General features: G+C 44.8%; 1 protein-coding gene across 2 annotated transcripts in view; it reads right to left on the bottom strand.

The window, feature by feature from the left end:
• The window catches only part of OMA1 (OMA1 zinc metallopeptidase), a 40,134-nt gene that overhangs the window by 13,942 nt on the left and 3,126 nt on the right, over window positions 1-23,066 (bottom strand). For both annotated transcript variants that reach the window (XM_072128897.1, XM_072128896.1), the window contains exons 3-7: window positions 22,749-22,977; window positions 20,558-20,734; window positions 18,673-18,780; window positions 8,113-8,241; window positions 5,781-5,855 (exon numbers count right to left, since the gene is read on the bottom strand). In XM_072128897.1, coding sequence (XP_071984998.1) covers window positions 5,781-5,855; window positions 8,113-8,241; window positions 18,673-18,780; window positions 20,558-20,734; window positions 22,749-22,977 — 718 coding nt within the window. The remainder of the gene's footprint in view (window positions 1-5,780; window positions 5,856-8,112; window positions 8,242-18,672; window positions 18,781-20,557; window positions 20,735-22,748; window positions 22,978-23,066) is intronic.

Raw genomic sequence — 23,066 nt, forward strand, 5'->3', positions numbered from 1 at the left:
TGCTCTCTGCAGCCAGTATTATGTATTGTCCCTGGAGAGATGTGTAATCGGCGCTTTATGTATGTTGTTAGTAGCAGCAGGACTGTGATATATACATTAATTTTCTAGGATTTTAGCTTCTCCAACACTGGGGGAGGGATGTCCTCACTCTTTATTATCAACATCGTACTGCTCTACAGCCCTCCCTCTGCTCACAGTGAATAATGAAACCTAGCAGATGTTTTACCAAAAGCAGTGGGGGAGAAGCTGTGGAGCTGCACAACACAGATAGCACAGCAGTGTGAGGACACGCCCCCAGTGCACTTGGTGAAGCTACAATCCTGGAATATAAATCCATATATGACAGTCCTGCTGCTACTAACAACATACGCAAAGGCTGTCTGCAAATTCCCATACCATACGCCTTTAAAGGGAACCTGTCACCAGGTTTTACCCCACTAAACTACTACCCCCTCTGGTAGGGGATGAAATGTTCTTTCTAGAATTCCCTATTTATGTGAAATTATCTCCATTTACCTATGAAAAAAATTCCCTCCGGGAAAAAATAGGACTCTTCTCGCCTCATTTTCAAATGAGATGAGTCAAGTTTAGAGGCCGCAAGGGTAGTGTCACTATCTTGTGTTCTATAGCACCTAGAAACATGCTGCTGAAGTCTTATTAAAGATAAGAATCTCATCTTTCAGATCCCACCAGGCGTATAGTTATGTAAGCTACAGAACTGGACATGAAGGCTGTTAAAAATAGAAAGTACGGTATTTTTATCTGCAGCTTGCATATCCAACTGTTTTAAGTGCCTTTATTTCCTGTTCTGTAGTTCACAAATATTTAACAGGACACCAGCAGTCCGTTTCTAGGTGCTACAGAACAGAAGAAAGATGCGTCTGAAGTGACACTCCCCCTGCAACCACAAAACTTGACTCATCTCATGTGAAAATGAAGTGAGAAGAGTCATATTTTCCATACTCTGGGGGAGATTCTTTACAGGGATATTTCATCCTCTACCTAGTAGTTAAGTGAAGTAAAACCTGGTGACAGGTTCCCTTTAAATTTTGGTGATTTTCCCCTCGTACCTTTACATTTCAGTACACTGGGAAAGCTGGGTGATAACCCCATCCCCCCGATTTCCATGGAAAATATATGCATAGATCATCACGTGACCAGTACAGAACATAAAGAGTCACAGCAAAGGACTTTATTTTCTGCTCCGGTTTTCATAAAGCAGCAAGATGATTGTGTCAGTGAGTAATGATGAGGTGCGGAGCGGTGGCTGTCATAGTGCGACCTTTACACGTCCTTGACGAGCGGAAGGCGATGGGACGACAGTTCCCGAAACCACCACCACCGCGCGGTGGCGGCTGCCATGATTGACTGCGACAGACACGAACATCACACTGATACATTGTCACGTAAAAAGAGACCCGCATCATACTCCGGCGTGATGAATAAACCCGCTATCAGGACATTACCAAGATTTAAAGGGACGTGTCCAAAGCCCGGGAGGCGATCACAGAAGAGAAGTGTAAGAACGTTACTGCTCATCCTGTGCCTCCTGATTCATGAAGAGAATTCCAGGACGGGAAATACAAGAGTGATATATTCCTGTCATTTATGTCCAATACATTTACCCTGCGGACCAAATTCATGAAAAAAAGAGCAAAATTTCACTGGAAAGAAGAGAAATGCCAAAAAAGTTAATTACCGCTCCGAGTCTGCGGAAGGAAGAGGGATAAAAAGAGACGACTTCTGGGATTGATTTTCTGAGTGATTGAGTGAAGTAGGTCACGGGTAGAGGCCGCGCAAGACTGCGCAGGAACACGGGGACTGAGAATCACTAGGCAGCGGGAATCCGGGAAGAGAGCGTCCAGAGACAGTCAGGGTTATGTGAGAGACGCCCAGGACAGAGAGACGGCCAGGACCATATGAGAGAGGAGGCCGGGGTCAGGGCAAAGAGAGAGGCGGCCGGGGCAAAGAGAGAGGCGGCCGGGGCAAAGAGAGAGGCGGCCGGGGCAAAGAGAGAGGAGGCCGGGGCAAAGAGAGAGGAGGCCGGGGCCGGGGCAAAGAGAGAGGAGGCCGGGGCCGGGGCAAAGAGAGAGGAGGCCGGGGCCGGGGCAAAGAGAGAGGAGGCCGGGGCCGGGGCAAAGAGAGAGGAGGCCGGGGCCGGGGCAAAGAGAGAGGAGGCCGGGGCCGGGGCAAAGAGAGAGGAGGCCGGGGCCGGGGCAAAGAGAGAGGAGGCCGGGGCCGGGGCAAAGAGAGAGGAGGCCGGGGCCGGGGCAAAGAGAGAGGAGGCCGGGGCCGGGGCAAAGAGAGAGGAGGCCGGGGCCGGGGCAAAGAGAGAGGAGGCCGGGGCCGGGGCAAAGAGAGAGGAGGCCGGGGCCGGGGCAAAGAGAGAGGAGGCCGGGGCCGGGGCAAAGAGAGAGGAGGCCGGGGCCGGGGCAAAGAGAGAGGAGGCCGGGGCAAAGAGAGAGGAGGCCGGGGCAAAGAGAGAGGAGGCCGGGGCAAAGAGAGAGGAGGCCGGGGCAAAGAGAGAGGAGGCCGGGGCAAAGAGAGAGGAGGCCGGGGCAAAGAGAGAGGAGGCCGGGGCAAAGAGAGAGGAGGCCGGGGCAAAGAGAGAGGAGGCCGGGGCAAAGAGAGAGGAGGCCGGGGCAAAGAGAGAGGAGGCCGGGGCAAAGAGAGAGGAGGCCGGGGCAAAGAGAGAGGAGGCCGGGGCAAAGAGACAGAAAATAAATCCACATATCACAGTCCTGCTGCTACAAACATACACAAAGGTCTGATTACTCCAGAGACAATACCCAACACTGCTCGCAGAGAGCCCAGAGCACAGCAGTGTGACTACCATTACAACCTCAAAGAATGAAAGCAGGACATGTTATGATAAAAGATCTGGCACCAGCAGGACAACATATAGGAAATCCAGATGTGGCTGAAAATTGTAACGACTATGAAAAAAATGCAAAAACTGCAGCAAAGACAAACACAACAGAACATACATCTGTGAGCCCATCTGTCTAATACATACGAATCTCTGCACTGATACACTGTAACAAATCAAGACAACAGACATTTGCGCATATAAGAGGAACAGTTTTGCTAAGTTATCATTCAAGTATCAGCCACTAGATGGCGCCAAAGGTGCAGAAATTAAGAAATCCCCAAATTCTGTGCGGTCCAATGACTGTTCCCCGCGTCTCCATGAAACAATTGTATCTAGTGGCAGCGATTACATTAAAGCAAAATGTGAGACCTGTACACAGACACCTCACGGCTTGACATTTTCGAAGCCGACATCCAAGCATGAAGAGCACGAGACGATAACACTGGGAGGAGGCTCCGGGGAACGAAATCTGTTATTCAAAGCTGAGGAGATATTTGCATCTGTACAAGCTCCAGACAAAGGAGGATACTCCGCAACACTGTATACATCATCATCCCAGACACACGAGCCAACAAATTATCATCCAGGAGCTGCCCGTCACCGTGTACAGGAGAACAACCACACAACAGCCTATCTGATGTGTGCCCCACATAATACTGCCCCCTATGTACAGGAATATAACTACTATAATACTGCCCCCTATGTACAAGAATATAACTACTATAATACTGCCCCCTATGTACAAGAATATAACTACTATAATACTGCCCCCTATGTACAAGAATATAACTACTATAATACTGCCCCCTATGTACAAGAATATAACTACTATAATACTGCCCCCTATGTACAAGAATATAACTACTATAATACTGCCCCCTATGTACAAGAATATAACTACTATAATACTGCCCCCTATGTACAAGAATATAACTACTATAATACTGCCCCTATGTACAAGAATATAACTACTATAATACTGCCCCCTATGTACAGGAATATAACTACTATAATACTGCCCCCTATGTACAAGAATATAACTACTATAATACTGCCCCCTATGTACAGGAATATAACTACTATAATACTGCCCCCTATGTACAAGAATATAACTACTATAATACTGCCCCCTATGTACAGGAATATAACTACTATAATACTGCCCCCTATGTACAGGAATATAACTACTATAATACTGCCCCCTATGTACAAGAATATAACTACTATAATACTGCCCCCTATGTACAAGAATATAACTACTATAATACTGCCCCCTATGTACAAGAATATAACTACTATAATACTGCCCCCTATGTACAAGAATATAACTACTATAATACTGCCCCCTATGTACAAGAATATAACTACTATAATACTGCCCCCTATGTACAAGAATATAACTACTATAATACTGCCCCCTATGTACAAGAATATAACTACTATAATACTGCCCCTATGTACAAGAATATAACTACTATAATACTGCCCCCTATGTACAGGAATATAACTACTATAATACTGCCCCCTATGTACAAGAATATAACTACTATAATACTGCCCCCTATGTACAGGAATATAACTACTATAATACTGCCCCCTATGTACAAGAATATAACTACTATAATACTGCCCCCTATGTACAAGAATATAACTACTATAATACTGCCCCCTATGTACAAGAATATAACTACTATAATACTGCCCCCTATGTACAAGAATATAACTACTATAATACTGCTCCCTATGTACAAGAATATAACTACTATAATACTGCCCCCTATGTACAAGAATATAACTACTATAATACTGTCCCCTATGTACAGGAATATAACTACTATAATACTGTCCCCTATGTACAGGAATATAACTACTATAATACTGCTCCCTATGTACAGGAATATAACTACTATAATACTGCCCCCTATGTACAGGAATATAACTACTATAATACTTCCCCCTATGTACAGGAATATAACTACTATAATACTGCCTCCTATGTACAAGAATATAACTACTATAATACTGCCCCCTATGTACAAGAATATAACTACTATAATACTGCCCCCTATGTACAAGAATATAACTACTATAATACTGCCCCCTATGTACAAGAATATTACTACTATAATACTGCCCCCTATGTACAAGAATATAACTACTATAATACTGCCCCCTATGTACAAGAATATAACTACTATAATACTGCCCCCTATGTACAAGAATATAACTACTATAATACTTCCCCCTATGTACAGGAATATAACTACTATAATACTGCCTCCTATGTACAAGAATATAACTACTATAATACTGCCCCTATGTACAGGAATATAACTACTATAATACTGCCCCCTATGTACAAGAATATAACTACTATAATACTGCCCCCTATGTACAAGAATATAACTACTATAATACTGCCCCCTATGTACAAGAATATTACTACTATAATACTGCCCCCTATGTACAAGAATATAACTACTATAATATTGCCCCCTATGTACAGGAATATAACTACTATAATACTGCCCCCTATGTACAGGAATATAACTACTATAATACTGCCCCCTATGTACAAGAATATAACTACTATAATACTGCCCCCTATGTACAAGAATATAACTACTATAATACTGTCCCCTATGTACAAGAATATAACTACTATAATACTGTCCCCTATGTACAGGAATATAACTACTATAATACTGCCCCCTATGTACAGGAATATAACTACTATAATACTGCCCCCTATGTACAGGAATATAACTACTATAATACTGCCCCCTATGTACAGGAATATAACTACTATAATACTGCCCCCTATGTACAAGAATATAACTACTATAATACTGCCCCTTATGTACAAGAATATAACTACTATAATACTGCCCCCTATGGTGTTGGTTACCTTTGCAGCGAGCTGTAGTCCCACTTTATCAGCCTCTGCCTCCAGGGTGCGGCTGTACGGCCTCTCGAACAGATACTAGAACAGAGGGGATGATGTTACATTGTGTTCTGTGTTTGGTTTGAAACTTTTTTCACTCTAAAACAAACAATTCTAAAGTTGTCTGCATTTCAAAACTTAGGCGCCAAAGAGGAAATGATTATAGAAGAAATCACACAATAGCTTTGTGAGGAGAACTGAGGAGAATATTTTACCCAGAGTTTTATAGACTGGTACATGCAGCTACATGACCCCTAACCTCTGACCTGGAGGCCACAAGCCCCATTCTTAACATCCTTACAGGTTTTTAGTCTATTTATTGCAATCACTAGTCCCCTGATATTACACCGCTAGCCCCCTGATATTACACCGCTAGTCTCCTGATATTACACCGCTAGTCCCCTGATATTACACCGCTAGTCCCCTGATATTACACCGCTAGTCCCCTGATATTACACCGCTAGCCCCCTGATATTACACCGCTAGCCCCCTTATATTACACCGCTAGCCCCCTGATATTACACCGCTAGTCCCCTGATATTACACCGCTAGCCCCCTGATATTACACCGCTAGCCCCCTGATATTACACCGCTAGCCCCCTGATATTACACCGCTAGTCCCCTGATATTACACCGCTAGCCCCCTGATATTACACCGCTAGTCTCCTGATATTACACCGCTAGTCTCCTGATATTACACCGCTAGTCCCCTGATATTACACCGCTAGTCTCCTGATATTACACCGCTAGTCCCCTGATATTACACCGCTAGCCCCCTGATATTACACCGCTAGTCCCCTGATATTACACCGCTAGCCCCCTGATATTACACCGCTAGCCCCCTGATATTACACCGCTAGCCCCCTGATATTACACCGCTAGCCCCCTGATATTACACCGCTAGTCTCCTGATATTACACCGCTAGTCTCCTGATATTACACCGCTAGCCTCCTGATATTACACCGCTAGTCCCCTGATATTACACCGCTAGTCCCCTGATATTACACCGCTAGTCCCCTGATATTACACCGCTAGTCTCCTGATATTACACCGCTAGTCTCCTGATATTACACCGCTAGCCTCCTGATATTACACCGCTAGTCCCCTGATATTACACCGCTAGCCCCCTGATATTACACCGCTAGCCCCCTGATATTACACCGCTAGTCCCCTGATATTACACCGCTAGTCCCCTGATATTACACCGCTAGTCCCCTGATATTACACCGCTAGTCTCCTGATATTACACCGCTAGTCTCCTGATATTACACCGCTAGCCTCCTGATATTACACCGCTAGTCCCCTGATATTACACCGCTAGTCCCCTGATATTACACCGCTAGTCCCCTGATATTACACCGCTAGTCTCCTGATATTACACCGCTAGTCTCCTGATATTACACCGCTAGCCTCCTGATATTACACCGCTAGTCCCCTGATATTACACCGCTAGCCCCCTGATATTACACCGCTAGCCCCCTGATATTACACCGCTAGTCCCCTGATATTACACCGCTAGTCCCCTGATATTACACCGCTAGTCCCCTGATATTACACCGCTAGTCTCCTGATATTACACCGCTAGCCCCCTGATATTACACCGCTAGTCTCCTGATATTACACCACTAGTCTCCTGATATTACACCACTAGTCTCCTGATATTACACAGCTAGTCTCCTGATATTACACCACTAGTCTCCTGATATTACACCGCTAGCCCCCTGATATTACACCGCTAGTCCCCTGATATTACACCGCTAGTCTCCTGATATTACACCGCTAGTCTCCTGATATTACACCGCTAGTCTCCTGATATTACACCGCTAGTCTCCTGATATCACACCGCTAGTCTCCTGATATTACACCACTAGTCTCCTGATATTACACCACTAGTCTCCTGATATTACACTACTTTCTATAACTAATAGACCATTGATAGGCTCCATGCTCCCCCTTGTGGTGATAATGAGTACACTGCAATCAGTCGCTGGTCCGCACTGGATTGGATAAATATGGCATATACATCACATGCTATGGACTGCGGCATCTAAGAGGTTAAATACCCACAATTGGAGTCATCAATCCCGACATAGCTGAGCTCCTGCAAGGATTCTCTGTGTCCATGAGATTATAATATAGCTGTGGGTTACTAAAACTTAAAGGGTTAATTTCCCATTCAAAGTGAATATGTAAGAAGGGTCCAAGGTCCCCAAAATGTCCTGTCCTGGGGGAGTCCTGGAGCTCCGGACTGTGACTCCTGTTTCCCATCCAACTCCATGTGTCCGGAGAACTCACCTCTCGCAGTCTGGAATGAACCCACTGACCAACAATGGCGAGGCTATCCCTGGGGCACAGAGCCCAAATCATAGCCAAGGAGAGGAGCAGGAAGAAGTCCAGGAAATGTCCGACACTCGCCCGCTCCGCCTGCAGGAAGAAATGGATACAGAGAGAATGAGACTAGGACAACACATAGAATGTAAGATACAACTACAATGTATCATCCTCATATCATGTGCTGACCTATACAATAGTAACTAGAAAACACCAAGCAGAATAGTGAGTGCAGCTCTGGAGTATAATACAGGATGTAACTCAGGATCAGTACAGGATAAGTAATGTCATGTATGTACACAGTGACTGCACCAGCAGCAGAATAGTGAGTGCAGCTCTGGAGTATAATACAGGATGTAACTCAGGATCAGTACAGGATAAGTAATGTCATGTATGTACACAGTGACTGCACCAGCAGAATAGTGAGTGCAGCTCTGGAGTATAATACAGGATGTAACTCAGGATCAGTACAGGATAAGTAATGTCATTTATGTACACAGTGACTGCACCAGCAGCAGAATAGTGAGTGCAGCTCTGGAGTATAATACAGGATGTAACTCAGGATCAGTACAGGATAAGTAATGTCATGTATGTGCACAGTGACTGCACCAGCAGCAGAATAGTGAGTGCAGCTCTGGAGTATAATACAGGATGTAACTCAGGATCAGTACAGGATAAGTAATGTCATGTATGTACACAGTGACTGCACCAGCAGCAGAATAGTGAGTGCAGCTCTGGGGTATAATACAGGATGTAACTCAGGATCAGTACAGGATAAGTAATGTCATGTATGTACACAGTGACAGCACCAGCAGCAGAATACTGAGTGCAGCTCTGGGATATAATACAGGATGTAACTCAGGATCAGTACAGGATAAGTAATGTCATGTATGTACACAGTGACTGCACCAGCAGCAGAATAGTGAGTGCAGCTCTGGGGTATAATACAGGATGTAACTCAGGATCAGTACAGGATAAGTAATGTCATGTATGTACACAGTGACTGCACCAGCAGCAGAATAGTGAGTGCAGCTCTGGGGTATAATACAGGATGTAACTCAGAATCAGTACAGGATAAATAATGTCATGTATGTACACAGTGACTGCACCAGCAGCAGAATAGTGAGTGCAGCTCTGGGGTATAGTACAGGATGTAACTCAGGATCAGTACAGGATAAGTAATGTCATGTATGTACACAGTGACTGCACCAGCAGCAGAATAGTGAGTGCAGCTCTGGAGTATAATACAGGATTTAACTCAGGATCAGTACAGGATAAGTAATGTCATGTATGTACACAGTGACTGCACCAGCAGCAGAATAGTGACTGCAGCTCTGGGGTATAATACAGGATGTAACTCAGGATCAGTACAGGACAAGTAATGTCATGTATGTACACAGTGACTGCACCAGCAGCAGAATAGTGAGTGCAGCTCTGGAGTATAATACAGGATGTAACTCAGGATCAGTACAGGATAAGTAATGTCATGTATGTACACAGTGACTGCACCAGCAGCAGAATAGTGAGTGCAGCTCTGGGGTATAATACAGGATGTAACTCAGGATCAGTACAGGATAAGTAATGTCATGTATGTACACAGTGACTGCACCAGCAGCAGAATAGTGAGTGCAGCTCTGGAGTATAATACAGGATGTAACTCAGGATCAGTACAGGATAAGTAATGTCATGTATGTACACAGCGACTGCACCAGCAGCAGAATAGTGAGCGCAGCTCTGGGGTATAATACAGAATGTACAGGATAAGCTTTAATGTAGAGTTGGGGGTTAGTCTCCTCATACGGCGCTGTGCTCAGCAGTTCGATGGCGCCAGCTGTCTCAGCAATAAAACGCATGTACATGGCAGCAATGATGACAATCTGTGGATGTTTCTGCTCATTGACTTTTTTACTGGTTACAAAGGGTTTAAAAATCACTCAATTCATGTGTTTCATCACCACAATACTGGACGTATAAAGTATTGTCCATAATCCAGGAACACCCCAACCCCCCCCCCCTCCCCACACACACACAGACGCTGCTCAGCCTTTTATTTCTAGAGCAGGAACTCTCCAGTATTGATCCGCAGCAGCTTCATAACTCACCCCTCGCCTAAGCCAGACAGCCAGAAAATATATCATTACTGTAAAATGATCCAATTACGGTTTTATAGCCACTGCCGACCCGAGGAAACTGCAAACTCCAGTCAAACCCCCCGCACCAACACTGCACCACACAGCACAAGGACCAGGAGAGCGTACAATATCACTACATACATATCACTGCAATACTGGAGAGATCTCATGTGATAGCAGGTTTATTCCTGTACATAGGGGGCAGTATTATAGTAGTTATATTCCTGTACATAGGGGGCAGTATTATAGTAGTTATATTCTTGTACATAGGGGGCAGTATTATAGTAGTTATATTCCTGTACATAGGGGGCAGTATTATAGTAGTTATATTCTTGTACATAGGGGACAGTATTATAGTAGTTATATTCTTGTACATAGGGGCAGTATTATAGTAGTTATATTCTTGTACATAGGGGACAGTATTATAGTAGTTATATTCTTGTACATAGGGGGCAGTATTATAGTAGTTATATTCTTGTACATAGGGGCAGTATTATAGTAGTTATATTCTTGTACATAGGGGGCAGTATTATAGTAGTTATATTCCTGTACATAGGGGGCAGTATTATAGTAGTTATATTCCTGTACATAGGGGGCAGTATTATAGTAGTTATATTCTTGTACATAGGGGGCAGTATTATAGTAGTTATATTCCTGTACATAGGGGGCAGTATTATAGTAGTTATATTCTTGTACATAGGGGCAGTATTATAGTAGTTATATTCCTGTACATAGGGGGCAGTATTATAGTAGTTATATTCTTGTACATAGGGGGCAGTATTATAGTAGTTATATTCCTGTACATAGGGGGCAGTATTATAGTAGTTATATTCCTGTACATAGGGGGCAGTATTATAGTAGTTATAGTCTTGTACATAGGGGGCAGTATTATAGTAGTTATAGTCTTGTACATAGGGGGCAGTATTATAGTAGTTATAGTCTTGTACATAGGGGGCAGTATTATAGTAGTTATAGTCTTGTACATAGGGGGCAGTATTATAGTAGTTATAGTCTTGTACATAGGGGGCAGTATTATAGTAGTTATAGTCTTGTACATAGGGGGCAGTATTATAGTAGTTATAGTCTTGTACATAGGGGGCAGTATTATAGTAGTTATAGTCTTGTACATAGGGGGCAGTATTATAGTAGTTATAGTCTTGTACATAGGGGGCAGTATTATAGTAGTTATAGTCTTGTACATAGGGGGCAGTATTATAGTAGTTATAGTCTTGTACATAGGGGGCAGTATTATAGTAGTTATAGTCTTGTACATAGGGGGCAGTATTATAGTAGTTATAGTCTTGTACATAGGGGGCAGTATTATAGTAGTTATAGTCTTGTACATAGGGGGCAGTATTATAGTAGTTATATTCCTGTACATAGGGGGCAGTATTATAGTAGTTATATTCTTGTACATAGGGGGCAGTATTATAGTAGTTATATTCCTGTACATAGGGGGCAGTATTATAGTAGTTATATTCTTGTACATAGGGGCAGTATTATAGTAGTTATATTCCTGTACATAGGGGGCAGTATTATAGTAGTTATATTCTTGTACATAGGGGGCAGTATTATAGTAGTTATATTCCTGTACATAGGGGGCAGTATTATAGTAGTTATATTCCTGTACATAGGGGGCAGTATTATAGTAGTTATAGTCTTGTACATAGGGGGCAGTATTATAGTAGTTATAGTCTTGTACATAGGGGGCAGTATTATAGTAGTTATAGTCTTGTACATAGGGGGCAGTATTATAGTAGTTATAGTCTTGTACATAGGGGGCAGTATTATAGTAGTTATAGTCTTGTACATAGGGGGCAGTATTATAGTAGTTATAGTCTTGTACATAGGGGGCAGTATTATAGTAGTTATATTCTTGTACATAGGGGGCAGTATTATAGTAGGCCAGCCTGCCCCCTCAGGCATACAGCCAGCCTGCCCCCTCAGGCATACAGCCAGCCTGCCCCCTCAGGCATACAGCCAGCCTGCCCCCTCAGGCATACAGCCAGCCTGCCCCCTCAGGCATACAGCCAGCCTGCCCCCTCAGGCATACAGCCAGCCTGCCCCCTCAGGCATACAGCCAGCCTGCCCCCTCAGGCATACAGCCAGCCTGCCCCCTCAGGCATACAGCCAGCCTGCCCCCTCAGGCATACAGCCAGCCTGCCCCCTCAGGCATACAGCCAGCCTGCCCCCTCAGGCATACAGCCAGCCTGCCCCCTCAGGCATACAGCCAGCCTGCCCCCTCAGGCATACAGCCAGCCTGCCCCCTCAGGCATACAGCCAGCCTGCCCCCTCAGGCATACAGCCAGCCTGCCCCCTCAGGCATACAGCCAGCCTGCCCCCTCAGGCATACAGCCAGCCTGCCCCCTCAGGCATACAGCCAGCCTGCCCCCTCAGGCATACAGCCAGCCTGCCCCCTCAGGCATACAGCCAGCCTGCCCCCTCAGGCATACAGCCAGCCTGCCCCCTCAGGCATACAGCCAGCCTGCCCCCTCAGGCATACAGCCAGCCTGCCCCCTCAGGCATACAGCCAGCCTGCCCCCTCAGGCATACAGCCAGCCTGCCCCCTCAGGCATACAGCCAGCCTGCCCCCTCAGGCATACAGCCAGCCTGCCCCCTCAGGCATACAGCCAGCCTGCCCCCTCAGGCATACAGCCAGCCTGCCCCCTCAGGCATACAGCCAGCCTGCCCCCTCAGGCATACAGCCAGCCTGCCCCCTCAGGCATACAGCCAGCCTGCCCCCTCAGGCATACAGCCAGCCTGCCCCCTCAGGCATACAGCCAGCCTGCCCCCTCAGGTATACAGTCAGCCTGCCCCCTCAGGTATACAGTCAGCCTGCCCCCTCAGGTATACAGTCAGCCTGCCCCCTCAGGTATACAGTCAGCCTGCCCCCTCAGGTATACAGTCAGCCTGCCCCCTCAGGTATACAGCCAGCCTGCCCCATCAGGTATACAGCCAGCCTGCCCCATCAGGTATACAGCCAGCCTGCCCCCTCAGGTATACAGCCAGCCTGCCCCCTCAGGTATACAGTCAGCCTGCCCCCTCAGGTATACAGTCAGCCTGCCCCCTCAGGCATACAGCCAGCCTGCCCCCTCAGGCATACAGCCAGCCTGCCCCCTCAGGCATACAGCCAGCCTGCCCCCTCAGGCATACAGCCAGCCTGCCCCCTCAGGCATACAGCCAGCCTGCCCCCTCAGGCATACAGCCAGCCTGCCCCCTCAGGCATACAGCCAGCCTGCCCCCTCAGGCATACAGCCAGCCTGCCCCCTCAGGCATACAGCCAGCCTGCCCCCTCAGGCATACAGCCAGCCTGCCCCCTCAGGCATACAGCCAGCCTGCCCCCTCAGGCATACAGCCAGCCTGCCCCATCAGGTATACAGCCAGCCTGCCCCATCAGGTATACAGCCAGCCTGCCCCCTCAGGTATACAGCCAGCCTGCCCCCTCAGGCATACAGCCAGCCTGCCCCCTCAGGCATACAGCCAGCCTGCCCCCTCAGGCATACAGCCAGCCTGCCCCCTCAGGCATACAGCCAGCCTGCCCCCTCAGGCATACAGCCAGCCTGCCCCCTCAGGCATACAGCCAGCCTGCCCCCTCAGGCATACAGCCAGCCTGCCCCCTCAGGCATACAGCCAGCCTGCCCCCTCAGGCATACAGCCAGCCTGCCCCCTCAGGCATACAGCCAGCCTGCCCCCTCAGGCATACAGCCAGCCTGCCCCCTCAGGAATACAGCCAGCATGCCCCCTCAGGTATACAGCCAGCATGCCCCCTCAGGTATACAGCCAGCATGCCCCCTCAGGTATACAGCCAGCATGCCCCCTCAGGTATACAGCCAGCCTGCCCCCATGTATGCTGAGCACATTTTAAAAAAATAAACTTAATTCTCACCTTCTGGCGATACTCACCCCCGGTCCATGGCGCCGGATTCCGATCCTCGTTGGTGGCTCTCGATCCCCGGCAGCGTCTTCTGTCTTCTCTTGCCGGCGGAGGCGCGTCCATGCGATCTCCCCGGCGGCGCTCACTATGATGCGGCGGTGTCGCCACTGATGACGTCACACTGCCGCATCATAGTAAGCGCCGGCGGGGAGATCGCATGGACGCGACTCCGCCGGCAAAAGAAGACAGAAGACGCTGCCGGGGGTCGAGAGCCACCAACGAGGATCGGAATCCGGCACCATGGATCGGGGGTGAGTATCGCCGGAAGGTGAGAGCTAAGTTTATTTATTTAATGTGCAGAACTTCGGGAGCCGGTGCCGGTGGATCCGGGCACCGGAGGGTGAGTATTAACATTTATTTTTTTTTATTGACTCGTGTATAAGCCGAAGTGAGGTTTTTCAGCACATTTTTTGTGCTGAAAAACTCGGATTATACACGAGTATATACGGTATAGTAGTTATATTCTTGTACATAGGGGGCAGTATTATAGTAGTTATATTCCTGTACATAGGGGGCAGTATTATAGTAGTTATATTCCTGTACATAGGGGGCAGTATTATAGTAGTTATATTCCTGTACATAGGGGGCAGTATTATAGTAGTTATATTCTTGTACATAGGGGGCAGTATTATAGTAGTTATATTCCTGTACATAGGGGGCAGTATTATAGTAGTTATATTCTTGTACATAGGGGGCAGTATTATAGTAGTTATATTCCTGTACATAGGGGGCAGTATTATAGTAGTTATATTCTTGTACATAGGCGGCAGTATTATAGTAGTTATATTCCTGTACATAGGAGGCAGTATTATAGTAGTTATATTCCTGTACATAGGGGGCAGTATTATAGTAGTTATATTCCTGTACATAGGGGGCAGTATTATAGTAGTTATATTCTTGTACATAGGGGGCAGTATTATAGTAGTTATATTCCTGTACATAGGGGGCAGTATTATAGTAGTTATATTCTTGTACATAGGGGGCAGTATTATAGTATTTATATTCCTGTACATAGGGGGCAGTATTATAGTAGTTATATTCCTGTACATAGGGGGCAGTATTATAGTAGTTATATTCTTGTACATAGGGGGCAGTATTATAGTAGTTATATTCTTGTACATAGGGGGCAGTATTATAGTAGTTATATTCTTGTACATAGGGGGCAGTATTATAGTAGTTATATTCTTGTACATAGGGGGCAGTATTATAGTAGTTATATTCCTGTACATAGGGGGCAGTATTATAGTAGTTATATTCCTGTACATAGGGGGCAGTATTATAGTAGTTATATTCTTGTACATAGGGGGCAGTATTATAGTAGTTATATTCCTGTACATAGGGGGCAGTATTATAGTAGTTATATTCTTGTACATAGGGGGCAGTATTATAGTAGTTATATTCCTGTACATAGGAGGCAGTATTATAGTAGTTATATTCCTGTACATAGGGGGCAGTATTATAGTAGTTATATTCCTGTACATAGGGGGCAGTATTATAGTAGTTATATTCTTGTACATAGGGGGCAGTATTATAGTAGTTATATTCCTGTACATAGGGGGCAGTATTATAGTAGTTATATTCCTGTACATAGGGGGCAGTATTATAGTAGTTATATTCTTGTACATAGGGGGCAGTATTATAGTAGTTATATTCCTGTACATAGGGGGCAGTATTATAGTAGTTATATTCTTGTACATAGGGGGCAGTATTATAGTAGTTATATTCCTGTACATAGGGGGTAGTATTATAGTAGTTATATTTCTGTACATAGGGGGTAGTATTATAGTAGTTATATTCTTGTACATAGGGGGCAGTATTATAGTAGTTATATTCTTGTACATAGGGGCAGTATTATAGTAGTTATATTCTTGTACATAGGGGCAGTATTATAGTAGTTATATTCCTGTACATAGGGGGCAGTATTATAGTAGTTATATTCTTGTACATAGGGGCAGTATTATAGTAGTTATATTCCTGTACATAGGGGGCAGTATTATAGTAGTTATATTCCTGTACATAGGGGGCAGTATTATAGTAGTTATATTCCTGTACATAGAGGGCAGTATTATAGTAGTTATATTCCTGTACATAGCGGGCAGTATTATAGTAGTTATATTCTTGTACATAGGAGCAGTATTATAGTAGATATATTCCTGTACATAGGAGGCAGTATTATAGTAGTTATATTCTTGTACATAGGGGGCAGTATTATAGTAGTTATATTCTTGTATATAGGGGGCAGTATTATAGTAGTTATATTCTTGTACATAGGGGGCAGTATTATAGTAGTTATATTCTTGTACATAGGGGGCAGTATTATAGTAGTTATATTCCTGTACATAGGGGGCAGTATTATAGTAGTTATATTCTTGTACATAGGGGGCAGTATTATAGTAGTTATATTCTTGTACATAGGGGGCAGTATTATAGTAGTTATATTCTTGTACATAGGGGGCAGTATTATAGTAGTTATATTCCTGTACATAGGGGCAGTATTATAGTAGTTATATTCTTGTACATAGAGGGCAGTATTATAGTAGTTATATTCCTGTACATAGGGGGCAGTATTATAGTAGTTATATTCTTGTACATAGGGGGCAGTATTATAGTAGTTATATTCTTGTACATAGGGGAAGTATTATAGTAGTTATATTCTTGTACATAGGGGGCATTATTATAGTAGTTACATCCTGTACATAGGGGACAGTATTATAGTAGTTATATTCTTGTTCGTAGGAGGCAGCATTATAGTAGTTATATTCTTGTTCGTAGGAGGCAGCATTATAGTAGTTATATTCTTGTACATAGGGGGCAGTATTATAGGAGTTATATTCTTGTACATAAGGAGCAGTATGATAGTAGTTATATTCCTGTACATAGGGGACAGTATTATAGTAGTTATATTCTTGTACATAGGGGGCAGTATTATAGTAGTTATATTCTTGTACACAGGGGGCGGTATTATAGTAGTTATATTCTTGTACATAGGGGGCGGTATTATAGTAGTTATATTCCTGTACATAGGGGGCAGTATTATAGTAGTTATATTCTTGTACACAGGGGGCAGTATTATAGTAGTTATATTCTTGTACATAGGGAGCAGTATGATAGTAGTTATATCCTGTACATAGGGGGCAGTATTATAGTAGTTATATTCTTGTACATAGGGGGCAGTATTATAGTAGTTATATTCTTGTACATAGGGGGCAGTATTATAGTAGTTATATTCCTGTACATAGGGGCAGTATTATAGTAGTTATATTCCTGTACATAGGGGGCAGTATTATAGTAGTTATATTCTTGTACATAGGGGGCACTATTATAGTAGTTATATTCTTGTACATAGGGGGGCAGTATTATAGTAGTTATATTCTTGTACATAGGGGGCAGTATTATAGTAGTTATATTCTTGTACAAAGGGGAAGTATTATAGTAGTTATATTCTTGTACATAGGGGGCATTATTATAGTAGTTACATCCTGTACATAGGGGACAGTATTATAGTAGTTATATTCTTGTTCGTAGGAGGCAGCATTATAGTAGTTATATTCTTGTACATAGGGGGCAGTATTATAGTAGTTATATTCTTGTACATAGGGGGCAGTATTATAGTAGTTATATTCTTGTACATAGGGGACAGTATTATAGTAGTTATATTCTTGTACATAGGGGAAGTATTATAGTAGTTATATTCTTGTACATAGGGGGCATTATTATAGTAGTTACATCCTGTACATAGGGGACAGTATTATAGTAGTTATATTCTTGTTCGTAGGAGGCAGCATTATAGTAGTTATATTCTTGTACATAGGGGGCAGTATTATAGTAGTTATATTCTTGTTCGTAGGAGGCAGCATTATAGTAGTTATATTCCTGTACATAGGGGGTAGTATTATAGTAGTTATAGTCTTGTACATAGGGGGCAGTATTATAGTAGTTATACTCTTGTACATAGGGGGCAGTGTTATAGTAGTGATATTCTTGTACATAGGGTGCAGTATTATAGTAGTTATACTCTTGTACATAGGGGGCAGTGTTATAGTAGTTATATTCCTGTACATAGGGGGTAGTATTATAGTAGTTATATTCCTGTACATAGGGAGCAGTATTATAGTAGTTATATTCTTGTACATAGGGGGCAGTATTATAGTATTATATTCCTGTACATAGGGGGCAGTATTATAGTAGTTATATTCTTGTACATAGGGGGCAGTATTATAGTAGTTATATTCTTGTACATAGGGGGCAGTATTATAGTAGTGATATTCTTGTACATAGGGTGCAGTATTATAGTAGTTATATTCTTGTACATAGGGGGCAGTATTATAGTAGTTATATTCCTGTAGATAGGGGGCAGTATTATAGTAGTTATATTCCTGTACATAGGGGGCAGTATTATAGTAGTTATATTCCTGTACACAAGGTAAACACCCACAGTATATACCACTGTATACTTACGGTATGTTGTAGTATAGCATGTGCAAGTTCGTGGCCCAATATAAAGGTGAGCTGTTCCGTGTCGGCCACTGCGTTCAGCATTCCTGTGTATACAAACACTTGACCGTTCTGGAAGGCAAAGTAGAAGATGTTGTTGCTCTAATATGAAGGAGCTTCAGGTTATAGTGAAGAAAGAATTATTATGGAATATCAATATAAAATCCTAAAAACTTAATTAGCATGTATCACTTCGCCCTCCCCTGATACAGTTTTGGGGATAGTTAATGGCTCCAAAATTCTAGATTGTGATCCATGTTCCTGATGTCCCTGTACATGATGTGACTCCTCCGCCTCTTCCCCTCTGCAGCTCCAGGAATTAGGATTCTATCAGCCCCTCGCTCCGTGCTCCACTGGTCGCATTCTCTGATCCTCAATGAAGCCACAAACTTCGCCTACAGTCACGTCTGGACGTACCGTAAATTTTAGAAGATAAATGTCTCCGGTTATTATAAACGCCTTGGCTCCACAGAATACGCTGCGTGCAGGGGGCGCAGGGGGGCACATACCTCTGGTGCAGGGGTGACATTGTCACATAGGACAGGCTGATACAATGCATATTAATCACTCAGAACGTATTCGGGAGCATTATACTACTATATACTGTCATGAGAAAAAGTAAGTGCCCCCCTGGGAATTCCCTGGTCTAACATCTTAGGCGCCAGCAGATGGTAGAGAAAGTCCTTTGCCTAGAACTGGAGGGGAAGTGAAGTTGGAGCCATGGAGAGAAGAGAAAAGTGTTGTCTGTTTTATTTTTTTGGGGCCACCACTGTGGATATCTCATTAGGTGTGGGGCATTATAATGGGGAGCACTGTTGGGGGCATTTTATTGGTGGAAGGGCACTGCTGTGGGCATTTCATCGGGGGGCACTGCTGGGGACATTTCATAGGGGAGCACTGCTGTGGGCATTTCATCGGGGGGCACTGCTGGGGGCATTTCATAGGGGAGCACTGCTGTGGGCATTTCATCGGGGGGCACTGCTGGGGGCATTTCATAGGGGAGCACTGCTGGGGGCATTTCATAGGGGAGCACTGCTGGGGGCATTTCATAGGGGAGCACTGCTGGGGGCATTTCATAGGGGAGCACTGCTGGGGGCATTGCATTGGGGGGGCTCTACTGAGTACACAAGTTGTGTTGGGGGTTGCTATACAAAAAGGGGCATTTTAATGTCCCCTTTTCTGTAGGCGCCTTCTTATCAAGACAGTAAAAGAGGCACTATAGAGGGGGGATGCAGGGGGCACATTATATGGGATGGGGTTAGATATTGAGTATTTGGGGGGCACACAATTTTTTTTTTTACAATAACCATGACCAAGACGGTTACCCGGCCACTGCTTTAGAGGATCCTAAAGAGGAAACTCTTAGCACAATCCAACCCCCTTAACAGAGATTCTTGCATTCCGAAAATTGCTACTTTGTATTATGCAAATGAATTAGCCAAGGCTTCCTTTGCAGTAACTCCACCCTGTCTAATGCCGCCAGAGCCTAAATCACCTGCGATTGCACTGGAGCATCTACTTGGCGCATGCGCAGATCAGCCAGGTCACATACACTAGCTGACACCCCGGACGCAGCGTCGTATCTAGCAGTAGAGCCGGGAGGGCTGCAAAGACCCTTATGGCACAGGCGACCCCTGCCGCTGCTCTGCGCTGGTAGGATTTTCTCATGATTTGTGGATAGCGGAGGGATGACATATGGGGGTGGCAAAGCAGATATGGGTAGAGGTACTCCAGAGTCTTCCAGAAAAATATTTTGGATCAGTGAGCCGCTTTGTGTGACTGTGCATAAAGAACTCTACTTGCTGGGAGTTGTAGTTCGGTCGGTTGCGGTGTATATTACTCGTCTCACCGGTAGAACAAACGCATTGGTGACGTCCGGCTTGTCCACCACGTGCAGGGTCCACTGGATCTTGGACACCTCGGGCAGGTCCTGGTTGCAGGCGATAAGGTGGTCGACAATTCTCTGCACCAGCTGATAACGCTCGTCCTTGGTGGGGAGCAGGACCCCCTCAAACTCCTCCATCAGCTGCGAGAAGGCGACAAGAAAACACGTCAAATCCGGAAAGCAACAGCTCAGCACATTTTAGATAGAAAAGTCCTATCTGTCCTGGAGCGGGGGAGGGGGGAAGACACCGGAGCCCATGAACCAGGGAGACCCTTATAAGACGACCCCCCATACCAGAACCTCAATGTCACTTTATCTTTAAGAAGGAATTACACCGGAGAGCACAAGATTTGCTGCGCTCAGGAAAATTCTGGAAAAAGGGAATAAAAAAGGAAATAATTGGTTTCATTGTTGGACGTAGGAGATAATCTGCAGAGCCCGCGATGCTCTGCGGAGAGAGAGCCGAGGGAAAGCCTTCAATGGCACAATAGGGCGGCTAATAACCCCATTCATTATAGAACACAGAATGTGCCCTATAAAACGGACAATTAATAGTCATTTCAACACAACTTTCCCAGGATCCTGAACGGTAATTCTGCCTCGTCCTTACACTCAGATCTAACATTCAGGATAATATAGATGGACATGTCCCATATATAATAATGGGGGTCCCTGTAGGGGGGTCTCTCCCTGTTCTCCCCTACAGCTGATGAATCTCTGCCTGTACCCAGCGACGCCGCATCCCTCATGGCGCCGTTACCCGGAATCTCCGGAGTCTTTATTACCGCATTAGTGTCCCGCTGGTTTTACTAGTTTGGACGTGAAAAATGTTATTTTACTTCCCTTTCCTTTTACTGAAGTCGTTCTTTTAAAATTCATTAGTTTTTCATCAAGGAGAATTGTTCACAGCTGGCACTAAACTGCGCAAATAACACATCCGTTTTATGGCGCTTAAGGAGATGGCGGAGATATTCATCTCTACCCAGAAACTGTGAGAGCCCAACGCTGGAGGTAGAAGAGGCAGGAAGGAAATTCTGTATTATACTCCAGAGCTGCACTCACTATTCTGCTGCTGGTGCAGTCACTGTACATACATGACATTACTTATCCTGTACTGATCCTGAGTTACATCCTGTATTATACCCCAGAGCTGCACTCACTATTCTGCTGCTGGAGCAGTCACTGTGTACATGCATGACATTACTTATCCTGTACTGATCCTGAGTTACATCCTGTATTATACACCAGAGCTGTACTCACTATTCTGCTGCTAGTGCAGTCACTGTGTACATACATGACATTACTTATCCTGTACTGATCCTGAGTTACATCCTGTATTATACTCCAGAGCTGCACTCACTATTCTGCTGCTGGTAAAGTCACTGTGTACATACATGACATTACTTATCCTGTACTGATCCTGAGTTACATCCTGTATTATACACCAGAGCTGCACTCACTATTCTGCTGCTGGTAAAGTCACTGTGTACATACATGACATTACTTATCCTGTACTGATCCTGAGTTACATCCTGTATTATACCCCAGAGCTGCACTCACTATTCTGCTGCTGGTGCAGTCACTGTGTACATACATGACATTACTTATCCTGTACTGATCCTGAGTTACATCCTGTATTATACACCAGAGCTGCACTCACTATTCTGCTGCTGGTGAAGTCACTGTGTACATACATGACATTACTTATCCTGTACTGATCCTGAGTTATATCCTGTATTATACTCCAGAGCTGCACTCACTATTCTGCTGCTGGTGCAGTCACTGTGTACATACATGACATTACTTATCCTGTACTGATCCTGAGTTACATCCTGTATTACACCCCAGAGCTGCACTCACTATTCTGCTGCTGGTGCAGTCACTGTGTACATACATGACATTACTTATCCTGTACTGATCCTGAGTTACATCCTGTATTATACCCCAGAGCTGCACTCACTATTCTGCTGCTGGTGCAGTCACTGTGTACATACATGACATTACTTATCCTGTACTGATCCTGAGTTACATCCTGTATTATACCCCAGAGCTGCACTCACTATTCTGCTGCTGGTGCAGTCACTGTGTACATACATTATCATGCGTTAGTCATTCCCCTGGGTTATGACAAAGCTTGTTCGGGGGTTGCACTCACATTCTCATACTCCACGCTGGTGAGCAGGTCGTAGTCCTCCTTCTTGAACACAAGGAGGCGGCTGCGGCCGGTGATCGGCGTCTCCTCCAGATTGGTGAAGTAGAAGAGGATGATGACGGCTCCGAGGCCTCCGGCACCCAGAAACAGCTTCCACTTATTCCTTCTCACTGTCTCCTTGAACAGCTCTCGCTTGTTTCCTGGCAGAGCTTTCCACCAATTCCTAATACTCCTAGAATAAAAGAAAATCAAGTCAGATAATGAGAAGGGGAAAGTCACAGTTATATACTGGGGAGAGATTTGGGGGAGGAATATTTCAGT

This window comes from Engystomops pustulosus, chromosome 10, assembly GCF_040894005.1.
Source record: "Engystomops pustulosus chromosome 10, aEngPut4.maternal, whole genome shotgun sequence".
In the NCBI taxonomy this organism is placed as follows: domain Eukaryota; kingdom Metazoa; phylum Chordata; class Amphibia; order Anura; family Leptodactylidae; genus Engystomops; species Engystomops pustulosus.